Raw genomic sequence first — 20,781 nt, forward strand, 5'->3', positions numbered from 1 at the left:
TCCTATAACATGAAAGTTCCTCTTCTAGCTCTCTCCCCCACTGCCCTTGGCAAAGCTCAACATCCTCCCTTGGCAGCATAATGGGTGGATTTCAAGCCCCCTGCCAGGTGTCCTGCATAAGAGGCCACATCACATGTGCTCCAGATGCCGGGTGGCACCCCCAGCTCATTCACTGATCAGAGGAGGAGGAGCCAGCAAAGCTGAAGCCTGCGCCTGATGAGGCGAATGGCCTCCCCCTCAGCTTTCATTTCTCAAAGGACTTTCAAATCCCTTTCCCAAGCACCACGGACATTCAGAGATATCCGTTTCGTTTCCTGTACTTGGAAGGTCATGTGGCACGGTGGTTAAGCCAGGCCTGGTGAGGCCTGAGGCCAAATCTGGCGTCCGACATTTACTAGCTGTGTGACCCTGGGTGAGTCGCTTAACCCTGTCTGCCTCAGTTTCTCCTTCTGTAAAATGAGCCCCAAACAGGGGTCACAGAGAGGTGAATACAAACACAAAATGACTGGCCAACAGCACCGCTCGGAAATCAGATGTTCCCTGGAGAATTTGAGATCAGTTCTACTGATGTGGGGGAGGGGGGAAGAAGGGGGTGGCATGCCAAACCTGCCAGGCCGGGCCGGATATTACAGAGTGACAGTAGCTAAATTATCTCTTCTTGGTCTCTTGCACTCTTAGTCCTGACTTGGCCGCTGCGTGGCTTTAGGCTAAGAGCCGCCTCAGCTTCCTGACTTTCTGGAATGTTCAAGCAGGACCCCCACTGCCCAGACAGGGCATTCCGAAGAATTACTGGTCAGGCCTTGATGGGGACTCAGGCCTCCTGGCTTCCTGCACAGCACCCTCACTGTACCACTGCCTTCAGGTAGGAAGCTGTTTTCATTCTGCTTTGTTTGCTTCTTTAGACCGTTTCCTTAAGCTGAACACCATTCCCGAGTCTGGGAATCTGGCACCACACTCAAGGCACGGACCCGTAGTCTTATCTCACCCCTTCACATGCCACTCCAGCCCATTTTCCTCTTTATATATTCAAGGACTCTCTATCTTTCAAAGATTATCCCAAGGTCCATGTTCCGAGAAATCTTATCTACCTCCTCTCAGGTCCAGTGAACTCTCCCTTTTCTCAATCCCTGTGGCCCTTAGCATCCGTCCTGCTCCCTGACCCGTTACTGTACACTGGCTGCTCTGGGAACTCAGTGGGGAGTGTGGCCATATCAGGGAGGAGAAGAGTTAACTGTAAACATCTTATCTTCCAGACATGAAAAACTCCTTTAAAAAGTAGCCGCAGATGTGACACCTTTGCTTTGTGACTCTAAATGGCATCCTATCATCCCCACATCAGAGATTTTTAGGAAGGAAATCTTTAATGTTGGAAATGAGGACAGTTCCATCAGATGCCAGAAAGGGGCAAATTCCCTATTTCCAGGTACCAGACTGACCTCAGGAACTTAGCCTTAGGTATAAAAAATCCCTGCAGAGAACAGGTTTTTGGTGGCCCTGCCTCAGCCAGACAGAATCTTTCTCACTTGATTCCAACTGGAGTAATGAATCTAGCAATAGCACTAGGGAGAAAACCATCAACCAATCAAATGAGGCTGGGGGAGGGGGCAAGCCCAAGGACCACAGCCTCCTGATGTAATAATGGTGATCAGAAGCAATAAAACCCCACCCAAACAGACAGCTGGTGGTATCAGAGCCAAGATAACTAACTCAGTAGGTTCAAAGGCCATGGATAATACCGGAGAGTATGAAGAATATCGAGGGTGCCGAGGATACCGATGGTATGGAGGCTTTCAAAGGTATCACGGGTACCAAAGGTACCGAATATTTGAAGGACAAGATGGGCTTGAAGTATTTGAAGTGTTTGATGGCTATGAAAGGTAAGGACAGTCTAAAGACAGAAATAACTATACAAAGAGATAGAGATATACATAGTATGTATAAGTATACATATATGTATACTTATGCATATATATGTATACTTATACATATATATATATGTAAAATAAGCATATATATAGTCAGATGGCCTGAGTTCCTGGCCCTAGGTATGGGGATAAAGTGAAAAGGATTTAGGACCTGGATTGAATTTCATTTACCAGGTATACAACCTCTCATCTTAACTCTAGGCCTCTGTTTCCTTGGATCTCTGTACATTACAAGGGTTATTTCTAGGATCTATTATTCAAGGACCTGTTTATCCTTAAAAACTATCATTATAGCTGCTAGTGTTAATTTCCTCAATTGAAATAGGGGTCACAGTCTTTGTAATGCTTCCACCACCACCCCCCGCTCCCCCCAACCATGGTACGAGGACTAAATTGGAAGAAGTCCTCAATGAAGTATTTTACTAGCCTACTCATCCTACTTCCCTACAGATTTGTACAAAGAGCTTCCTTTGGGAGAGAAGTCAGGACGCTGTTCATTAGGTTCAAAGACACAGGAACCAAGAAAGCCTTAGGGAAAGACTGAAATGTAATGAAACAAATCCATCAGGAGCATACTCTTTTAACCTCCTTTTTCTAGATCTGAAGACAAAATGTCTGAAAAGGGGGAACAAGTTTATATTTCAGAAGCAGAAGTTCCTGAGCCTGCAGAGGAATTTGAGGAGGAAGAGGAGGAGGTGGTAGAGGAGGAGGAGGAGGAGGAGGAGGAGGAGGAAGAAGAAGAAGAGGAGGAGGAGGAGGAGGAGGAGGAGGAGGAGGAAGAGGAGGAGGAATACTTCGAAGGGACAGCCATCTTAGACAATGAAGAGGCAACTGACTTTCTGAACACAAAGAACAACCTTCCAGAAAAGAACGAAAGCACAGCATGTATATGCACCAACCCTCTATAATATAGTATTTAAAGACACTTGAAGAGTTGGGGGGGCAATATTTCTTCCATCTTATCATGCTAGAAATCCGATTCAAATCATTAAAGGTCATAGTTGAACATTAAGACAGAGGGAAGTAATTATGAAATGGTGTGAGACTGTCCAAACATCATGTCACTGCATGTGATGATTGATTTCTAAGGGCTAAATTCCAAATATCTGATTATCCTTATCTTGCCATATTTTGGGGGCTAAATTGTACCAGCCACGATGGTACAAATAAAGAGAAACTGATAACCAGAGGGAAGGGGTAGGCTATTAGCTGATTTTTAAACATGCGCATCTCCTAATCTCAGTTTCCCCAAAGATGGAATCAAATATCCTATCTGAATGGCTATATGTGGCCTTTGATAATCATTGCCACTAATTTCAGTCACCAACTGTTCTATACAAAACATCTGCTGTTAGGCCGATGAGTTTCTGGACCTCCCAGCAACAAGCAAAAAATATTGCCTGTAATGATGGGAAAAGACCACCAAATCCTAATGTATGCTTATTCCTATTCCTTCTTTTTAGTTCTAGATTCCATATTTGGTGAGTTGCCTCCCAAATCCATAATCAAGGTAAAACTCCTCTTCGAAAAACCTGCATATCCCAATCGAAGAGCAAAGTCCAACAAAAAATGCTTCGAATGTACTGAAGTAAGTAACTGAATTCACCTAAGACACTGTATGTTCCCGCAGTTAAGCTCTAAAACATTCTGAAATCCAGGGAAAATTATTCTGAGCCACTTCTCTAATACTCTTTTTCTGTCTTTCAAGGAAAATGAAGAAAGATGCTGATTTAAGAAAGCCACAGCTGTACATTCAACATCATCCACCTTACAATTCTGGACAACTTGCCAGTGAAACTGTTTCACATTCCTCCGTACCTTTAAAATGAGGATCAAAACCTGACATCCTGACCTTATGTATTTTACCCAATGTTTTGCTGAAATATAATCTAGTCTAGCAAAGCTCTTTGTGTGTGTGTTACCTCTCTGCTACCCATCTGTCAGTTACCCAAAACTCCTTTTCCACTTCGTATCAACCCTTGGCTCCGGTCTTAAGGGGTGTCAAGGCCACTAGCGTCCCCCATCCTTTGCTTTTTCTTCCTTTCATCTCCTCTGCCTTTTCTATGAATCGGGTACTTCCTGCATCTTACACTTCACCAAGGTTCAAGAGTAGTTGCCCTAAAAGAGTAGGAGAAGAAGAAGGTCCTCTGGATCCCATTGGCACCTTCTCACATGTATGTGTGTGAAGGGAAACTCAAATTTCACTATTAAAAAACAATGATAGGGTCACTTGGGAGAAAAGAGGTTCTGAGGTCTTCTGGGAAAGTATAAGGTCAACTGGGATCAATCCCACTTTACTCTGGTTTGTTACCCAGGGCAAGTAACTTACTTGGCTTCTCAAGTTCTTCACTAAAAATGGAATAATCCTCCTACCCTGATATATATCACCACGTTCGGCTCAAATGATAAAGTGCTCTGTATAGCAATTCGGCTTCTTCTCCCAGCTATCTTGTTTTTGAAGCATTAAGAAAATTCACTGAGCAAGTACTATTCTCATATGATGCTAACAACTCTTTGAGGGAATCGGTACCACAGAGGGGGTCAGTATTATTTCCATTTTAGGCATGGAAAGAGACAAGATTTGAAGCTAGATCTGACTTCAAAACTTTTTTTTTTTCTACTTCTCATAGTACTTTTAAAACAGCATAGCAGTAACATTTATTTCCAGGTTGCTAGGAGATGGATGGCTTGATCCTTGCATTTGTCCTATGCCCAGATAAAGGCTTCTCCATCTCAATTGATGGTTTCCCCTCCCTCTTAGCATGGGGAAAGGGGCTGTCTGGACCCCTGAATTCTGGAACACCCAACTGTAACTCTATGAGAGGCAGGCACATTGTTCTTCTCCCTTTTTCCGCACTTAAAACTCCGTTAATTCCATCTCAGATCATTTCTTTTACAACAGCAACTTACATTATTTTTCTCCCAATTCTTGCCCAATTACTTCAGGAAACTCTCTCCCTCCCCTTCCATCTTCATTCCATTTGTAAGCCAAAACAATGACCCTAATCATGGCTACGGAACATAAGTAGTTGGAGCTGGATACACCTGTTGAAGGAAAAGAGGCGGAACGGAGACAATGCTTTGAAGTGAAATGAAACATACTATGTAACTAGGGCCATTAGTCTCTAAAGCCCTTGAAATGTCCAGTGACTAGAGTCCTTCACAATCTCCATTAAAACCTCTCTCTCTCTCTGTCTCTCTCTCTCTGTCTCTCTCTCTCTCTCTCTCCATCTCTCCATCCTCCTCTAATTAAACTTGCTTTCCAGGAGCACTAGCAATCAAGATAAATTAAACCCTATTTTTTATTCAACATTGTTTCCTGTTTTGTGTAATTACTAGGACTGAACACAGTATTTTCTACATTTCATTGCAAATGCAAAGTATTTCAACTATATTATGGGTTAAATAGGTTTTGTGGGCCGGCCTGGGAATCAAGCCACCAATTTAGATATCATCTTTTCTATGGGGAATGCAAGTGAGTTCCAAACATGCCAACCCACAAATGAACTTTGGGAACCTGACCTATTTGCAATCTGGGGCCTGCCTCTCTATATGGCTGCTTTGTAAGGCCTCTAAATGGGACGCCAGATTTTCCCAGGTCATTATCACTAAGCTAGGCAGGCAACCTTCCAGATTCAGCATTAGGGCTTTCAGGTTACTTACTAAAGAGGAGCCGGGAAGGGGAGGGTTCTCTCTAGGTGGCCCAATTAGGGCAGCTTCTGATGCCCTGGAAGAATCCATGCCAATGGGGCTGATTTTCTTGCCTTGCTTGCTCAAAGGCAGACATTTCCGTCTCCCCAGTGACTTCCGGGATTTCTTCTGACTTTTGGTTTCCTCCATCAAATAAGGGAACTGGATGACAATCTCGTCAATCCGAGTGACGGCTAAGGGCCGTGGCATCCCATCCAGCTCTAATGGAAGATGCGGCGATGCTACGGACTGTCGGAAAGGGCCCATCCATCGGACGAGAGTGCCACCCAGGGAGGTCTGAGATTACAATCCAGAGCGACGGGATCCAGGGAGGTGCACGGAGGGGGTGGGGGACACAAACCGGGGAGCCCAGCCCCGGTGGGCTCAGAACGTCAGGCCGCTGGGTGACTTGAGGCAGAAATGCCTCCCTCTCTGGCCCGGAGGCCTCAGAAGCTAAGGCGGAGCAGAGAGCGCGAGCCAAGCAGACAGAAGGGAGAAGCGGAGGTACTGACGTCACTTACGGGGCAGGCCTCGAGAAGGTCCATGGCCGCTCCAGCCGCGGAAGTTCCAAGGCGTTACTCACTCTTTCTAGGTGGCGGTTAGCCGCGAGCGCGCGCCCTGCGCAGACGCAGAAGCGAGAGAACTCTGGCCCCGCCCCCCCCGCCCGGGGAAGCGCTTCCTCCAGCCCCGCCCGGGAGCGGCTCGCGACAATTTTGTAGGCTTGGCGGCGGCGGAAGTAACCCTCCCTCTTGCCCTCATGGAGCTTACGTTCCGTGCCGCCTTCAACGCCCCCTGGCACCCGGAACTGGCCATTCGATCCGTTGAGTTCCTTGCAGATTTTTGCATTTACTTTCCTTGCACGTTGTAAACTGGGACTAGGCCTTTGGGTTCCTCGGGCAAAATGCCACTCCTGAACCCCACAATGGAAAAGGCTAAATGACAAATGATCGCCAGTAGGTCTGCCCGACCCAATCACTGGGCAGATTCCTGAAAGTCCCAGATCGGTTAGCCACCCCAGGATCTCTTTGATGAATAAGCAATAAAGAATTTTCTTTTTGGCATACATACCCCCTCAACCCTTCTTCCTTCTCCAAGTACCCAGGGCTACCTAGGTTCTGTGTGATCTCATGCAAGTCTCCTCTCTCCTTGGACCTCAGTTTCCTTTTCTGCAAAATCAGGAGGTTTGACTCTCCAAAGTCCTTTTCAGCTTGAAATTGGACTTGTTCTGATCCTGTCTACTTGCTCAATTGAACCAGTTCCTTTCTTTTAGACATCTTCCTTCTTCCCAACTATGGTCCTGGATGTATAATTGCATTTGTAAATATCCAGGTGTCCTTCAGATACTCGGCCCAAGAATATTAAAGGCCAAAGGAACCGAACACCCCAGATAGTATTCATTACCAAAAATATTGTCGACTCACATGCAATAGGCTTGACCTTTAAATTAACATGAGAAATGAGAGTGAACATAAAAGCTCTCATCAGTTGGAAAAATGATTCATTATGAATGAGTCTCCATGGACATAACCTTCTAAATTAAAACTGCAGCGGTTTGCCTGCAAAACCCAATTCGTCTGTGAAAATATCACAGTGGTATTGCCAAGATGATTGAAAATGGTGAGTTTTTATATCACACTCTGCCATTTGCAGGGACAGGGGAAACATGAATTTTCAAGTTAAAAAAAAATTTGAAAAGATACAGGGAGAAAAAAAGTAGAAGGAAAAACTATGAGATTCAAACAAGAGGAAAAAAACAACAAATATTACACTCAGATTGCATATATGTAGTGACTCTTCCCAGAGTAGTAAATGGGGAACCTAATCTATTACTCTATAAGCAGTTCGCTAAGCTGGCCACATGGTACAGAACTAATGAGGCCCAAGGCTAGCTTTCAATCCCCCATGGGCCACTGTTTCACCCATAGTCCCATTTGCCTTCTGTTCCAACACTGCAACCCAGACACCAGGGGGCTGGGGGTGGGGTAGGGGAAGGGAGGACAGGAAGTAGAAAAAGGTTTTTTTCCCTTTAAGAATCACTTAGCAGGCTAGGGTCCTTTGTGATATCACATCTTACATCATTTGTTTGACCTAACGATGTCAATGCCTTGGCTGTAGCTAGGTTGAAAAATGTCCGTCCCTCGCTTGTAAGTTGTCTTTTAATAAGAAAATTTGTCATATTGATAAGGGTCTATTACAGAGAAACTTTTTAAGGTTATTTACCTTAGGTTGTCCAGCAGAGGGAATGGTTTGAAGCACCATTTTGCTGTTTTGGTCAGAAAACAAAATCTGAGTCCTTTTCAGTATTTGGGGGAGTAAGCTGGGTGATCTTGATCAGTTATTAGGGACTTTGGGCCTCAGTTTCCCTTTCTGTTAAATGAGGTCCATTAATCCTCAGTAGTTTTTGAGAGTAACAATATATTGTTTTTAAAAAGTGTTTTGAAAAAGTACAAAGTATACAAAGGTTCCAGAGAGGTGAGGTTGAATTATAATTCTCTGACCTTTAACAGTCACAGTGTTCATTTCATGTTAAAATAGATATGGGGGGTGGGAGGAACAATTATAAAATGAACTGTTTTGATTGGATATTCTCTATTAGTACTTCTTAGGGAGCTGATTAATAGCTTGTTTTATTTCCTTTTCAAAAAATGGGGCAATTAAGTGATTTATTTCCTCTTCCACTAACCTGGGCAATCTATATTTTATAGGTATTTCTCCAGTCCACTTAGATTATCAAATTTATTGGCATAAAGTTGGGCAATCTATTAGTACTTCTTAAGGCATATTTGGCATTTGTATAAAATGATAGATGATCTAGGCAATAAGCTGTTGGGTCAAGTGTTTAATAGAAGAAACCAATGTGATCTTTTCTGACCAAAAGTGGAAGAGAAAAAACATCTGAGGACATAAATGGCTGGTCTGGGTGTGGGGATGTATTGCCAGGGAAAGAAATGGTTTCACATTGTTTCAATATAGCAAAAAAGGACATAAAAAGGAAGCCAAAGGTTATGTGATTGTAAAAACGAATCTTGGTATACATAAAAGTTAAAAAATTTATTGGTTTTTTCCCCTTTATCTTGAGTTAGAGGGGGAATGTAGGTATAGAATGTTACATACACTGACAGGCAACGGTTGCTATGTTGGATTCAGCTGTTTTTGTTGCCCAGAGGGATTGAGGAAATAGAACCTTCAGAAGTAACTACGTTGTGAAAACAAAAGGCAGACCAATAAATGTTTCTGAAAGGATTCAAATCGAGGGGGGCCCCAACTGAACTTCCCACTTGTCATAAAAATATATTTGCCATTCCCCTAAACCTTAAATACCTCAGATTCTTGCTATGCCACTCAGAAATATTACAGAGGTGACAAAGGCTGGGCATATGCCCAGGGTTAGCCCTTCAAGGCCTCAGAGACATGGCACCTTTAGCCTTTCTATCAAAAATGCTTTTCTAGTGGCTTTTCAGGAATTGATTCCACAAAGGCCTAATATAAGTAGTACAGAGGCTACGAGGAATTATGAGCAAGCTGAGGCTAGTATAAGAAAGAAGAGGGCTTCTTTCGCCAGTCACCGGGAGGGCAAAGGACATTCAGTATATGGGTAACGGAGATCATGAAGGATCAAGCTCAGCGCTAATGGGGCCAGGAAGATGGAACCATGGTTTGTCAGAAGTGAGGCCTAGTGAGAGCAAGGCAGAAGATGGGGTTGGACTTCAGTTTAGTGAGTAACCCTTGACTGACTATAAAACATGACCTGAGGGTGAAAAGAACTTGGCAAATAGAGGGAAAAACCAGGCCAGGCAATCATTCTAAGGTGGCCTTAAATCCTGAAAGAACCCCTGGAGCTTTCAGAAGTACAGATGGTACTCCTTCTACCTAGCACCAAGCATTCAGTTCCCCCAGAGAGACCTCTGCTCCTCTGGACGGGCTTTCTCTCTCTCCCCTTTCCCAAATCAGGGCAGATCTTAAAGACTTTGTGTATGTTCAGTTTCGAAGACATGGGCCCATACAGGAAGATACCACACAAGCAGAAAGTTAGGAGAATGTCAATGAAGGCCATATCTAAGAGGAACAATAGCTTGTTCCAGAAGACAGGTATGAGGTACTCTTAGCAGCAGGACCAGAGTGTGCCTTAGTATTCATATTCCTAAGGGGCTAGAGTTAGAACCAGACTAGAATCTTCTAGGCCCAACTACTCAGAATGGTCCGAATGGGCTTATGGCCCTTTGGATGATAGAACTCGGAACTTAATGTTCCACAGGAAGCCTGGAACTTTGCACTAAGGCAACTCATCAACTGAATCCACACAGTTGGCTGTTTTGGGATTCATCCTATACTTGTGTAGTAGGTTTTTTTTTTTAATCAATTGCAGGATCAGACCTTTACCTTTCTTAAATATCAACTCATTAAATTCCAGTCTACTTAATTTGTTTGGGATGCTAATTCTGACATGTCATGTGTTAATGATCCCTCTCAGCTTTTTGTCACCTACACATCTGTCTGACAGACATCTATTGTGTTCATCTAAATCATTCATTAAAACGTTGATCAAATGTTGCCTAAGACCAGCCTAAGGGGAGAGTATAGTACAAAGAGTGGTGGATCTGGATCTAGACAACCTTGGCGGGCCCACCTCTGCCACTTCCGAGTTCAGCGAGCTGGGAGAAAGCCATTTAACTGCTTTGCATCTCAGCTCCCTCCTTGGTCAAATGGGATCTCTTCCAGCCATAGGCCTTTGATCCCATGATCCCCTGGCATGGTATTAGAGTTCTTTCTCCAGATTGATACTGAAACATTGAGTCAACATCCTTTGGATACAGTTATTCAGCCACATATTAATCCCTGGAACTGCACTAACATCCAGACCGTTTCTCCAACTTCAAGTCAGTAACAGTGCCTATTTTGACATCTGTATGTATACAGTGGCAGTTGGAACACTAGGTAGAACCATGGGCTGGAAACCATGGTGGAACCATGTAACAGGGGCTGACAACCTGGTACACATAACCTCAAAGGGGTATGAGAAACCTGGCAAAGGGGATTATTGCTAACTATATTTATTTCTTCTGGACATCTATAGGGTAACCATATTGAATAGAGAGTATGGGAATATTTACTTAAAGCTAAGTGGTACAGGGACTGAAAGTTGAAAACCTCTCCTCTAAAAGGAAAAAAAAGGCAAAGTAGGCCATGGAGGAGAAGAGGAAACAAACAAACAAAAAACAAATCAGATTAGAGAAAAGAGGGAGGAAGGAAAGCCAATTGCAGCTTTTTGTTCCTAAGTTGCTGAGACTTTGGACTAAATTTCTGGGCCTCAGTCTAGGGCTACTCCCTTCCCTACCTCTACTTCCTAAAGTATAGTTTAACTCAAAAATTCCAGGGCCAGAATTCTGGTAGCCAACTATGACCTATTTGGCTAGGCCAGTCCTAGGACTGGTCCTCTAATTCAAATCCTTTTCAACTTGGCTCAACGGTATTTTAAATTATCTGAGGTTAGAGCCAATTCAAATTGGTTCTTTAAAAAGTACTTGGGTTCTTCTCAAGCTTTCCTAAAATAATTACCTTTAGGGTTCAGTTCAGAAGTTGGCAAATTCATCTACTTGTAGCAAATTTATGGTATACACAGGTTTGGATTAAGGGTTTAGTAAAACCTCACAAATATTGATCCCTAGCTTAGTCATAATGGAGAAGAGGTAGACTCAATGAAATAGAATGCTGGTTTGCTGGAGATCTGGCCATCAACAGCAAAACATAACGGCAAGAAGTTACTGTTGGACAAATGTAATTTTTTTAAAATTTCTTTTTCTTTTATAGTCGAAGAGTGAACTTTGGAGCCTACGATAATTATGTTCCAGGTAAGAATTTGAACAAAGTTCATAGGATCATACAAATCTAGAGTTGGTCACATCATCAGAAACCAAATCTTTTCCCCAATATGTGATTATTTGCTATAATAAGTTCAACAAGTGATTATCCATCCTCTACTTGGACACTTCCAGTGGTAAGAAACTCACTATCTCCCAAGAGCACCCTTCTTTATCATAATCCCTTTTTGCCTTTTTTTGCTTTAATTTTTTTTGGGGGGAATTGGGGTTAACAGACTTGCCCAGGATTACACAGCTAGTCAGTATTAAGTATCTGAGGCCGAATTTGAAGGTCTCCTGACTCCAGGGACGCTGCTCTATTTACTATGCCATCTAGCTTCCCCTCTTTATGACAATCTCAAACCTGTCTCAATGTAACTTCCACCCATCAAAAAAAAAATTCTAGATTGTCCCTCTGAAGCTACGGAGCACTAGTCTAACTAACCCCTTTTCTGTGTGAGAGTCTTTTAAATATTTGAAGACAGCTCTCATGTCTCTCCCTTTCTTATTATCCCTGGCTGCCCAAACTACCCAGGGGGTGTGCTGGACCTGTCTTCAATCTACTAGCAAAAGTAAATTGAAGAAGATGTCAATAATGGAAATTAAAAAGTGTGTTGTGGGTACTTTTTTGCAGGGGAGGGCTGGTTTTTAAAACATTCACCAGCATGTACCTCTGAAGCTATCAGCAAGTCTCTTCTTTAGATTAAATATCCCCCTTGCCTTCCTTTATTATATTTAACTATTTAGATATACTGTAATATAATACATAAATAGCATATATTTATTAACAATTTAATATTTTACTATTAATCAATTAATATATTGATTAGATTATTTATAAATATAAAATTAAAATAAATATTAAATGTATTAATTAAAAATAAATGTTATATATTATATATAAAATATACATAATGTTACATTATATAGAATATACAAATAATATTTATATCTTCTTGCCTCAAATTACATGACATGATTTTGAATGCCCTCGTCGTCTTGGTCACTCTCCTCTGAGCAGTCTGTTAGCTTGTCAATATCTTTAAAACAAGGCCCCAAGTGAGTTAAGCAACAGTTTCCAGATGTGCTCTCACTAGAGGAGAATCCAGTGGTGCGAGGGCCTTCCTCATTCTCGATGTTGTGTTTCTTAGCAAGGCAATGGAAGACTTCATTTGTTTTTCAGTAGACATATTAGATGTTTCTGAATCACAAGAACTAATTGCAGATACTCTCTGTGGTGTGAAGGATCGTGAAGGACATATGGTCCAAGCCACCTTTGAGCAGGAGGTCAACTACCAGTCCAGAAGTCCACTCCATTTTCCTTAAAAACCTCCCGGGGTGGGGGGTGGGGGTGGGAGAGAAAGGGGGGAGGGGTCTAATCCACGCTCCAAGGCAGTAACTGCCTGTATTAATGGGTAGCAGTGGGAATGAGAGGAGGGGCCAAATTGCCACCTACTGTGAAGTTAGAACATGTAAGCCATTTGGATGGGAAATGAGAGGGAAGAGACAAAAGTCACTCCAGGGCTTGGAACATGGCAGACTAGATGAATGGGGGTGCTACTTGCAGAAATACTTAGGTCAGAATGAGGAGTAGGATAAGGGAGCAGGAAGTTGAGCTCAGTTTCAGAAGGACTGGTTTTGAGGTGCTAGTGAGATACCCAGGTAGAGAAGGTCCTTTTCCTACTAGAGATGCAAGGATGAAGCTTGGAAGAAAGGTCTAGGCTGAAGTTTGGAAGTCAGATTCCCTACTGAAGCTATTGGAGTGCAATATGGTATAACGGAAAATATGGTGGATTTGAAATCAGGATCTGGGTTTGGATACTACCTCTGTTATCTACAACCCATATGTCCTTGGTAAGTAAGTCACTTAACCTCTCTGGGCCTCAGTTTCCCCATCTGTAAAATGAGGAGATTAGACTAGATGACCACTAAGGGCTCTTCTAGTTCTTGCCCAGGGTCCCACAGCTAGGAATGTTAAGTATTTGAACTAAAGTCCTCCTGACTTCAGGACTGATCCTTTCTTAATACAGACTAAGATAACGTTAATGTCTTTGTCTACTCTGTCACACTGATGTCAATCAATGCATATTGAACTTTGGAGCAGTAAAACCCCCACATCAATTTCAGAAAAAGCTTCCTTGGATAGAGTACCAGGCCTGGAATCAGGAGAACCTAAGTTCAAATCTGGCCTCAGATGCTTAACCCTGATTGCCTACCGCCCCCCCCCCCCCAAAAAAAAAGAAAAGAAATAAAAAGAGCTTTCAGGCCATAGCTTTACCATCTCATATATATCAGACAACCCCTTCCATTGTTGAACATCTCTATTAGGAAATGCCTTACCTTTGAGTAAATCCAAATCTGTGTGCTTGTAACATCTTGATCTTAGTTCTCACAGAATTTCAGTCTCTGAAGCTATGGAGAATAAATTCATTCTCTCAGATGACAGCCCTTTAGATATTTAAATACAAAAGGCATGCTTTCCTTCTTAAGGTAAGGAAATTCCTCATATGATCTAGGTCCCAATAAAGGTGAATAATGAATCCTGTTGAAGTTGCTGCATTATCTAAATTTGTACTGCAGATTTTCATTGGGCTGGAACTCCTTATTACATTTGACATAATTATAACTTGAAATTGGGTCAATTCAAACACACACACCACCACTACAGGAGATTCACAGATCACATTTGAGACCTTGCACCACGTGGGCCCCCTTCTTCTCCATGAGCTCTAGCTGTTTAACATATCTCCTACCATGTAGCAGATAGTACCAGCAGCCTGTATGCAAGCCAAATTATTTCAACTACATTAGTAAATGTAAAAAAATAAAATAAAAAAAGAGAAGTTCCTCTTATAGTTACCATTTGTTAAATCGTTAGTTTTTCTGGACTTCACGTACCTCATCCATTAAAGGGTTTGCCCCCGATGGCCTTTTGGGTTCCTTCCAGTTCAAGATCTGTGATTCTCTGGTCCTTTTAGCCTATGGTAGTACTATAGGACTATTCCATGCTCATATATATATATATATATATATATAATATATATATATATATATATATATATATATATACACACACACACACACACACACACACATATAAGGTCATCATATCATACTGTTAGTCATCTTTCTATCTCAAGTACCTGAGAAGCAGTGTACCCTTGTGGATAGAGAGCTGTTGCCCTTGTGGATAGAGAGCTGTCCTTGTAAGAAAAACCAGGATTCAAGTGAGACTGTAGTATCACTGCCTTCCGGCCCCAGGCAACTCTTTAAGATTGGATGTATAAAATAGTAATAACAGTCATTTATAGAGCAACTTTCAAGCACATTAAATCCATTACCTCACTCAAATCTGTTCCAGAAGAGAGACTTTACATCTCTGGAGCTCCCCAAATCAGTTAAACCACAGTTCCCAACAATAACAACAACAAAATATGAATCCCAGTACCTTGCCCAATGTAGGTACTTTATCTATCTATCTATCTATGTATCTATCTATCTATCTTCTGAAATGAACAGATTTGAACTTGACCCAGTGCTTAGTTCTGGCTCCTGTTTCCCAGAGTTTAAAGTAAATGGAAATTTAAGCACTTAAAATCAGTATTTCCTAAGTACTTACTATATGTTAGATGGCTGTCAGGGTTATGGAATTGTCAGACTTGATTCCTATCTTCAGAGATCTAATAGTCAAACTGAAAGGCAAATGAAGTCCCCAAAGGGAGCTTAAGGAGCTAAACAAGAATGTGTGTGTGTGTGTGTGTGTGTGTGTGTGTGTGTGTGTGTGTGTGTGAGAGAGAGAGAGAGAGAGAGAGAGAGAGAGAGAGAGAAGGAGAGAGACAAAGACAGAGACAGAGACAGAGAGAGAAATCAGAGGTCTGATTGTTGTATCTAGCTATCATGCTAAAATTCACTGACTAAAGAAAGATTAATGCCAACTTCCATCTTTGACCGATTTTTAGTGATTGATTTTTAGACCACAGGAATTCTTGAAGACCACTGAGCTATGGAGGGGTGATCTGCATCTGTAGAGAGAGCTCCCACACACATAGAATTACACATAGTGAAATTGGCTAGCTCCCTCAGGGTCACTTCCACTTTGATTCAGATTTAAATTTTGATTCCAAAGTATGTGATTTTTTTTTTCAGTTGAGGATGTTAGCAAAAAATCCTGGAATCAACAACACTTTTCTTTGATGTTTTCTAAACCAAATCGACCAGGGAAAAAATGGAGATCAACCCCTTCCGAATTAAGAGAAAATTCTGCTGTAAGTACTGATATTGATTTTAAGCTAATGATAAAAGGCCACATTAAGCAAATGAGTATTTACTAGGTACCTAATATGTGCTGGGCACTGTTTTAAGCACTGCGGATACCAAGAAAGGCAAATCCAGTCCTTGCTCTCAAGGTGCTTACAATTTAATTGGGGAGACACCATACAAACAGCTAAGTCCATATGAGATACAGAGATTTAGCTCTATGTACATCTATGTGTGTGTATGGATAGAAATAGTCATATATTGGAAGTGATTGTGAAAGGAAAGCACTAGTACTAAGGAGGTTTGAGAAAGACTTCTTTCAGAGAGTGGGATTTTAGCTGAACCTTTCAAGAAGCCAAGGAAGGTAGAACATAGGCATGAAGAGCAAGGGCATTTCAGGCTTAAGGGGCAGCCAATGAAAATGGAAAGTTGGGAGAGGGAGGGTCTTGTGAAAAGAATAGAAAGGAGGCCAGTGCCATTGCATAGAAGTGTAAGAAGACAGGAAAGGTGGGAAAAGGTTAGCTTGTGAAGGGCTTGGTGAACCAGAGGATTTTATGTTTGATCGTGCAGCTAATAAAGCGCCACCAGAGTTTTTTGAAGAGGGGGAAGAGCTGCCGTGGTTAGGTAGCTGAGTGTAAGAAAGATGAGTGGTGAGAAAATTGAGGCAGGAACAACAACCAGCTATTGTGATAGTCCAGATGGGAGGCGATGGACAAATATATAAGCCAGCTGTGGGGCATTCCTGCCTGATCTCAGCTGAAAGACAATCTGTTCCATTTATAATTCACTGGATGGCAGACTGGGTCACCTATTGCCAGAAGATCATTCAGGAAAAATGTCCAACAGCTGCAGAAATAGCTCAAGTTGTAACTTTGGAGGCGCAAGAGTGAGTGTTAGGGCAGACTTTCATCTCCTTTAGTGTGAGATTTAAGAAGTGTACACTGTGACAGATTCATGCCCTCTTTTGCTCTCCAAAGGCAGGATTATGATATGTCACTTAATGGGATTTCCTAGCTCTGGTAAAGAGAGAATCTGTCAAAATTGACCCAAGAGACTCAGACAATGTTACTTACTGTTTTCCATAAAGACTTCCTCTAGATCCAAGACTATTTGTTATTCCAGAACTGATTACCTAGTGTAAGTTATACCCTAAGTATCTTGCTTCTTCTAGTGTGCCTTCCTATTACACAGAGTGTCGAGCTCAGCTCTGCCAGGAGGTGAACAATAGAAAGGAGAGGTGGTGAAACTTCAGTCTGGTAGTGTGGCTCTTTAGGAATTTCAGTACTCCCCATGTAGTTCCCAGTCTCTCTCCACCTATGTTGATCGCTCCTCGGGGGACTCAAAGAATCACCATCTCGGGGCTCACATCCTAATAGCTCCTGTGTGAAGTGTAGTTCCTATCGTGGCTCGGTTCGTCCTCAGCAAGTAGGCAGAGTTGAGGTTCCTGGACTGTGCACTTAAATGTGTACTTAAAATCTTTTCAAATCAGTAGGCCCCACCAGAATTTATAATCTCTGAGTATAGTTTGAGAACTCTGAATTATACCTACTCACCAGGGCAGGATTTCAGAGGAAATCTATAGTTACATTTCTACCCAAAGGCGTCCCTTAGTTGGACCATGCTGGGGATTGAAGGGAATAGTTCAAGAACTAAAGTACCATGAAGGTGTATGAATCAGTGTGTGTACCCATTATGTTTATTGGTTGTTATTTTCCGTACCTATTGGGCGCATAATCATTTTGTCTTCCAGAAGTTGTCAGTTCGGGGCAGCTCCAGTTCTTGGCCTTTACCGGGAATTCCAAGATAGCTCTGGAGACAGAGTTAGAAATAGGATAGCATGGGTTTGGAAATCTCGAATTCCTCTTTAGGGATGGGCCTTGTGCTTGGGCCAGCATATCGGGCAGACGTACCTCTATAGAGATGAATTTCTTCAGACTCAGAGTGGGACTGTGGGGAGTGTGTGACAGGGAGCATCATCCAGACAGAGGTCCCCAAATTGCCCATTCTCGGATTTTCAGGACCAGCCCAGCTATCTGATAGAACGGTACAACCGGGGCAAGGTTAATGGCCTATCCTAATCCTCATCTGGATTCCCAGAGAGTAATGATATCAGAGGCACCTAAAGCCAACCTACGCTTTAGAGTATTCGATCTTCTGAATTCTCAGAATTATCATCATTTCATTTCAAAATAGTGACCTTGAAAGAGGAAGGTAAAATTAAGAATGAGCTTCAGTTACAGCTGTGCTCTATATCAATGCACAGAACTCTTTTTCATGCTGCAGAATAAAAAGTACTTAACTTTTCAGAATTATGACAAATTAAACAACTCTGAGTCTTTGTATTGTTTGAATTAATTTCTCAGATGGGGGATGTAGTCAAAGATGAACAGAAAGCGACTCCTATGTGGATGACACGTTCTTTACTAAAAATTTCTGAGAAACCTTCTGCTTATTTAGCTGCCAGAAGAAGACCCCCATTTTTCACAGGCCCACAAAAAACATCAGAATCTACCGAACTATCCCCTGGAGAGAAAAATCAAATGTACAAGAAAGAGAGAAATCAAGCGGAGAAAACAACAAAGAAGAAGGTGGCAGGCTTACCCAGAGGGTCCAAAACGAAACAACCAGATACAGCCGACATTTCATCCAGAGAATCTGACAGCGAGTCCAAAGGTTCAGGAGAGTCAAAACCAAAGGAGGGCAAGGATTCACATGAAGACAAGGAGCCAGATGCTGAAACCAAGGATAGTGATGTCAGTGAGAAAGACACAGAGAAGAAGAGAAAGCCGAAGGAGTCTGATGCTGAATCTACTGATTCCAAGAATGAAAAGAAGAGCGATAAGGATTCAAGAAAAAAACCTGGGGATTTAGACAAGACTTTCAAGAGAAAGACCAAGAGCTCAGACTTTGAATTTAAGGATATTCTGAAGAAAGACAAGGATATAAAGAAAAAAACCAAGGATTTAGTCATTGAAGCCACAGGTTTAAAGAAATCAGACAAAGATCTAAGGAAAAAATGCAAGGATTTCAGTATTGACTACAAGAATGAAAAGAGAGAAAAGGCCTTAAAGAAGAAATCCAAAGATTCTGTTGTCGAATTCAAGGACACAAAGAAGAAAGATGAAAGTTCAAAGAAGAGATCCAAGGACTTGAACAATAAGTCCCAGAATCTAAAAACAGAAGACAAGAAACCTAATGAAGGGGATGTCGAGTCTGAGTATTCATATGATTCTAAGATGAAATCCCAAAAGGCAAATATACCCAAAGATTCAAAGAAGTCCAAGGATGGGAAGATAACTTTCAAAGGATCCGACACCGAACCCACCAAGAGAGAATCGGAATTGGATTTGGAAACACCTAAAATTTCACGTGGTGCGGCCTCCATAAAGTCCCCTATGGCTCCACAGGCACTGCCTCAGCTTGTAAAGTCTGAGATAAGAAAGGCCCCTCTGGTAAGTTAATTTCCTTGTTTGTAGTTCAACTAGCTAAGATGGAATTACAAGCAATAAGGTCAAAGTCAGAGTTTCCCTTTCCCAAGGATCCTATAACTTGGTGTGATAGAAAGACAGCTGGACTGAGTCAGGAGCAAGGGATTTGAACTCTGTCTCTGTCTCTTTGCCACGTCCTAGCCAGGTGAGCATGAGCAAGCTGTTGAAGCTCTCAAAGACCATTTCCTCCTTACATTTCCATGTAAAATGGAGGTGTACAGGGTCTTACGGTGAGGGTTCAATGGGATGATTTCTCTAGTGCCTTACAAGCCTAAAATTCTATACTTACAAATTATTTCTATAATCATATTCTATATTCATTCCATAATCACAATCATCATCAAGGAGCATTATTAAGCCCCTATTATATACCAGGCACTGTGCTAAGCGTGGGAAATGCAAAGAAAGGCAAAAACACTATCCCTGCCCTCAGTGGGGGAGATAGCATACGGACACCCATGTATATATTATCTGGGGAATGAAAGGGAACGAATTTCCGAGGGAAGTCACTAGCAATGAGGAGCGTAAAAGTTAGAATCTGAACAGTCTTAAAGGAAGCCAGAGGAGCCAAGAGTCAGGCCACCAGGATTCTTCATCAGTGTTCTGCTCCTAATTAACAAAAAGGACAACACATCATTTTGATCCCTTGAACTGCCCCCTTTCCTACCCTTCCCCTCCTTTCTATTCAGACTTGGGTCAAACTTAGGTTGAAGTTCATTCATTCAGAAAAACCCAGGCTCACTCTCAAACAATCAGGAATCCTTCTGGTTAATGGGTGTGTGTGTGTGGGGACCTTAGAGATCTCATACCTTGTGATCTTTTCCTTTTTCTTTTTCCTGCAGCCGGAAGCCCAATGGATCCAGAAACTGATCTGAAGAACTGTGAGTTTGGTCCTACTGGATAGCTTTAGCCCAGATAGGACAACCAGTAGGTAGCTACTTTCAAAAAATGTTTCTAATTGTAATAAAGAAAACCTTTTGTCCTCGTTGAATCCCAGTGACTTGATTTCATGATGTGCAGGGGGGGCTAGTTGATTCAAGATTGATTAGGTGGCAGGGGCAATAGCACACTGCACTTGGAGTCAGGAAAATCTGAGTTTAATTCCCGCTTCAGACACTAGCTGGATGACTCTGGGCAAGTCATTTTGTTTCTTTTTGCCTCAGTTTTTCTCTCTGTAAAATAGAGATCATAATAGTATCTACATACCAGGCTTGTGAGGAAATATAAATCCCTTTGCCAGCCTTAAAGCAATTATTATTTGGTTCTTGCTAGAAAGGCTCCAGAAAGGTCAGAAATGGAGGATCAATTGACATACATATGTCCCAGGCATTCCATCATGGAGGATGATGGAGGAATATGTGAGTGAGACCTGTTCGCTAAAGCCAAATATTTCTAGTTTCCATCTAGGACAAAAGGACTATGTAGGGGAGTGGAAATTAAAAAGTTTCCAAGGTAATCCCAATAGACTTTGGATAGAAAACGCCATCTGCATCCAGAAAGAGAACCCTGGAGCTTGAACGTAAATCGACATGTGCTACATTCACTTCTTTTGTTGTTGTTGTT

The 20,781-nt window shown here is 42.1% G+C and overlaps 1 protein-coding gene and 1 long non-coding RNA gene across 2 annotated transcripts; both read left to right on the plus strand.

Moving 5' to 3' along the window:
* Window positions 1-2,712: 2,712 nt before the first annotated feature.
* Window positions 2,713-3,973, plus strand: LOC127542651 (uncharacterized). Its single transcript, XR_007948771.1, has 3 exons — window positions 2,713-2,810; window positions 3,389-3,513; window positions 3,634-3,973. It is a non-coding gene; the product is annotated as an uncharacterized LOC127542651 (long non-coding RNA).
* Window positions 3,974-7,687: 3,714 nt separating this feature from the next.
* CYLC1 (cylicin 1) lies at window positions 7,688-20,198 on the plus strand. Its single transcript, XM_051968488.1, has 5 exons — window positions 7,688-7,759; window positions 11,424-11,464; window positions 15,620-15,738; window positions 18,094-19,182; window positions 20,061-20,198. The coding sequence occupies exons 1-5, from the start codon at window positions 7,743-7,745 to the stop codon at window positions 20,091-20,093; spliced, it is 1,299 nt and encodes a 432-aa protein (XP_051824448.1). The 5' UTR covers window positions 7,688-7,742; the 3' UTR covers window positions 20,094-20,198.
* The last annotated feature ends 583 nt before the right edge of the window (window positions 20,199-20,781 follow it).

This window comes from Antechinus flavipes, chromosome X, assembly GCF_016432865.1.
Source record: "Antechinus flavipes isolate AdamAnt ecotype Samford, QLD, Australia chromosome X, AdamAnt_v2, whole genome shotgun sequence".
Lineage (NCBI taxonomy): Eukaryota > Metazoa > Chordata > Mammalia > Dasyuromorphia > Dasyuridae > Antechinus > Antechinus flavipes.

What these genes read in the sequence shown, in the direction of transcription:
- CYLC1 (XM_051968488.1), top strand. An exon ending in CTACGATAATTATGTTCCAG is followed by an intron (nt 11,465 to 15,619) that starts GTAAGAATTTGA and finishes TTTTTTTTTCAG; the next exon opens with TTGAGGATGTTAGCAAAAAA. An exon ending in AGATAAGAAAGGCCCCTCTG is followed by an intron (nt 19,183 to 20,060) that starts GTAAGTTAATTT and finishes TTTTTCCTGCAG; the next exon opens with CCGGAAGCCCAATGGATCCA.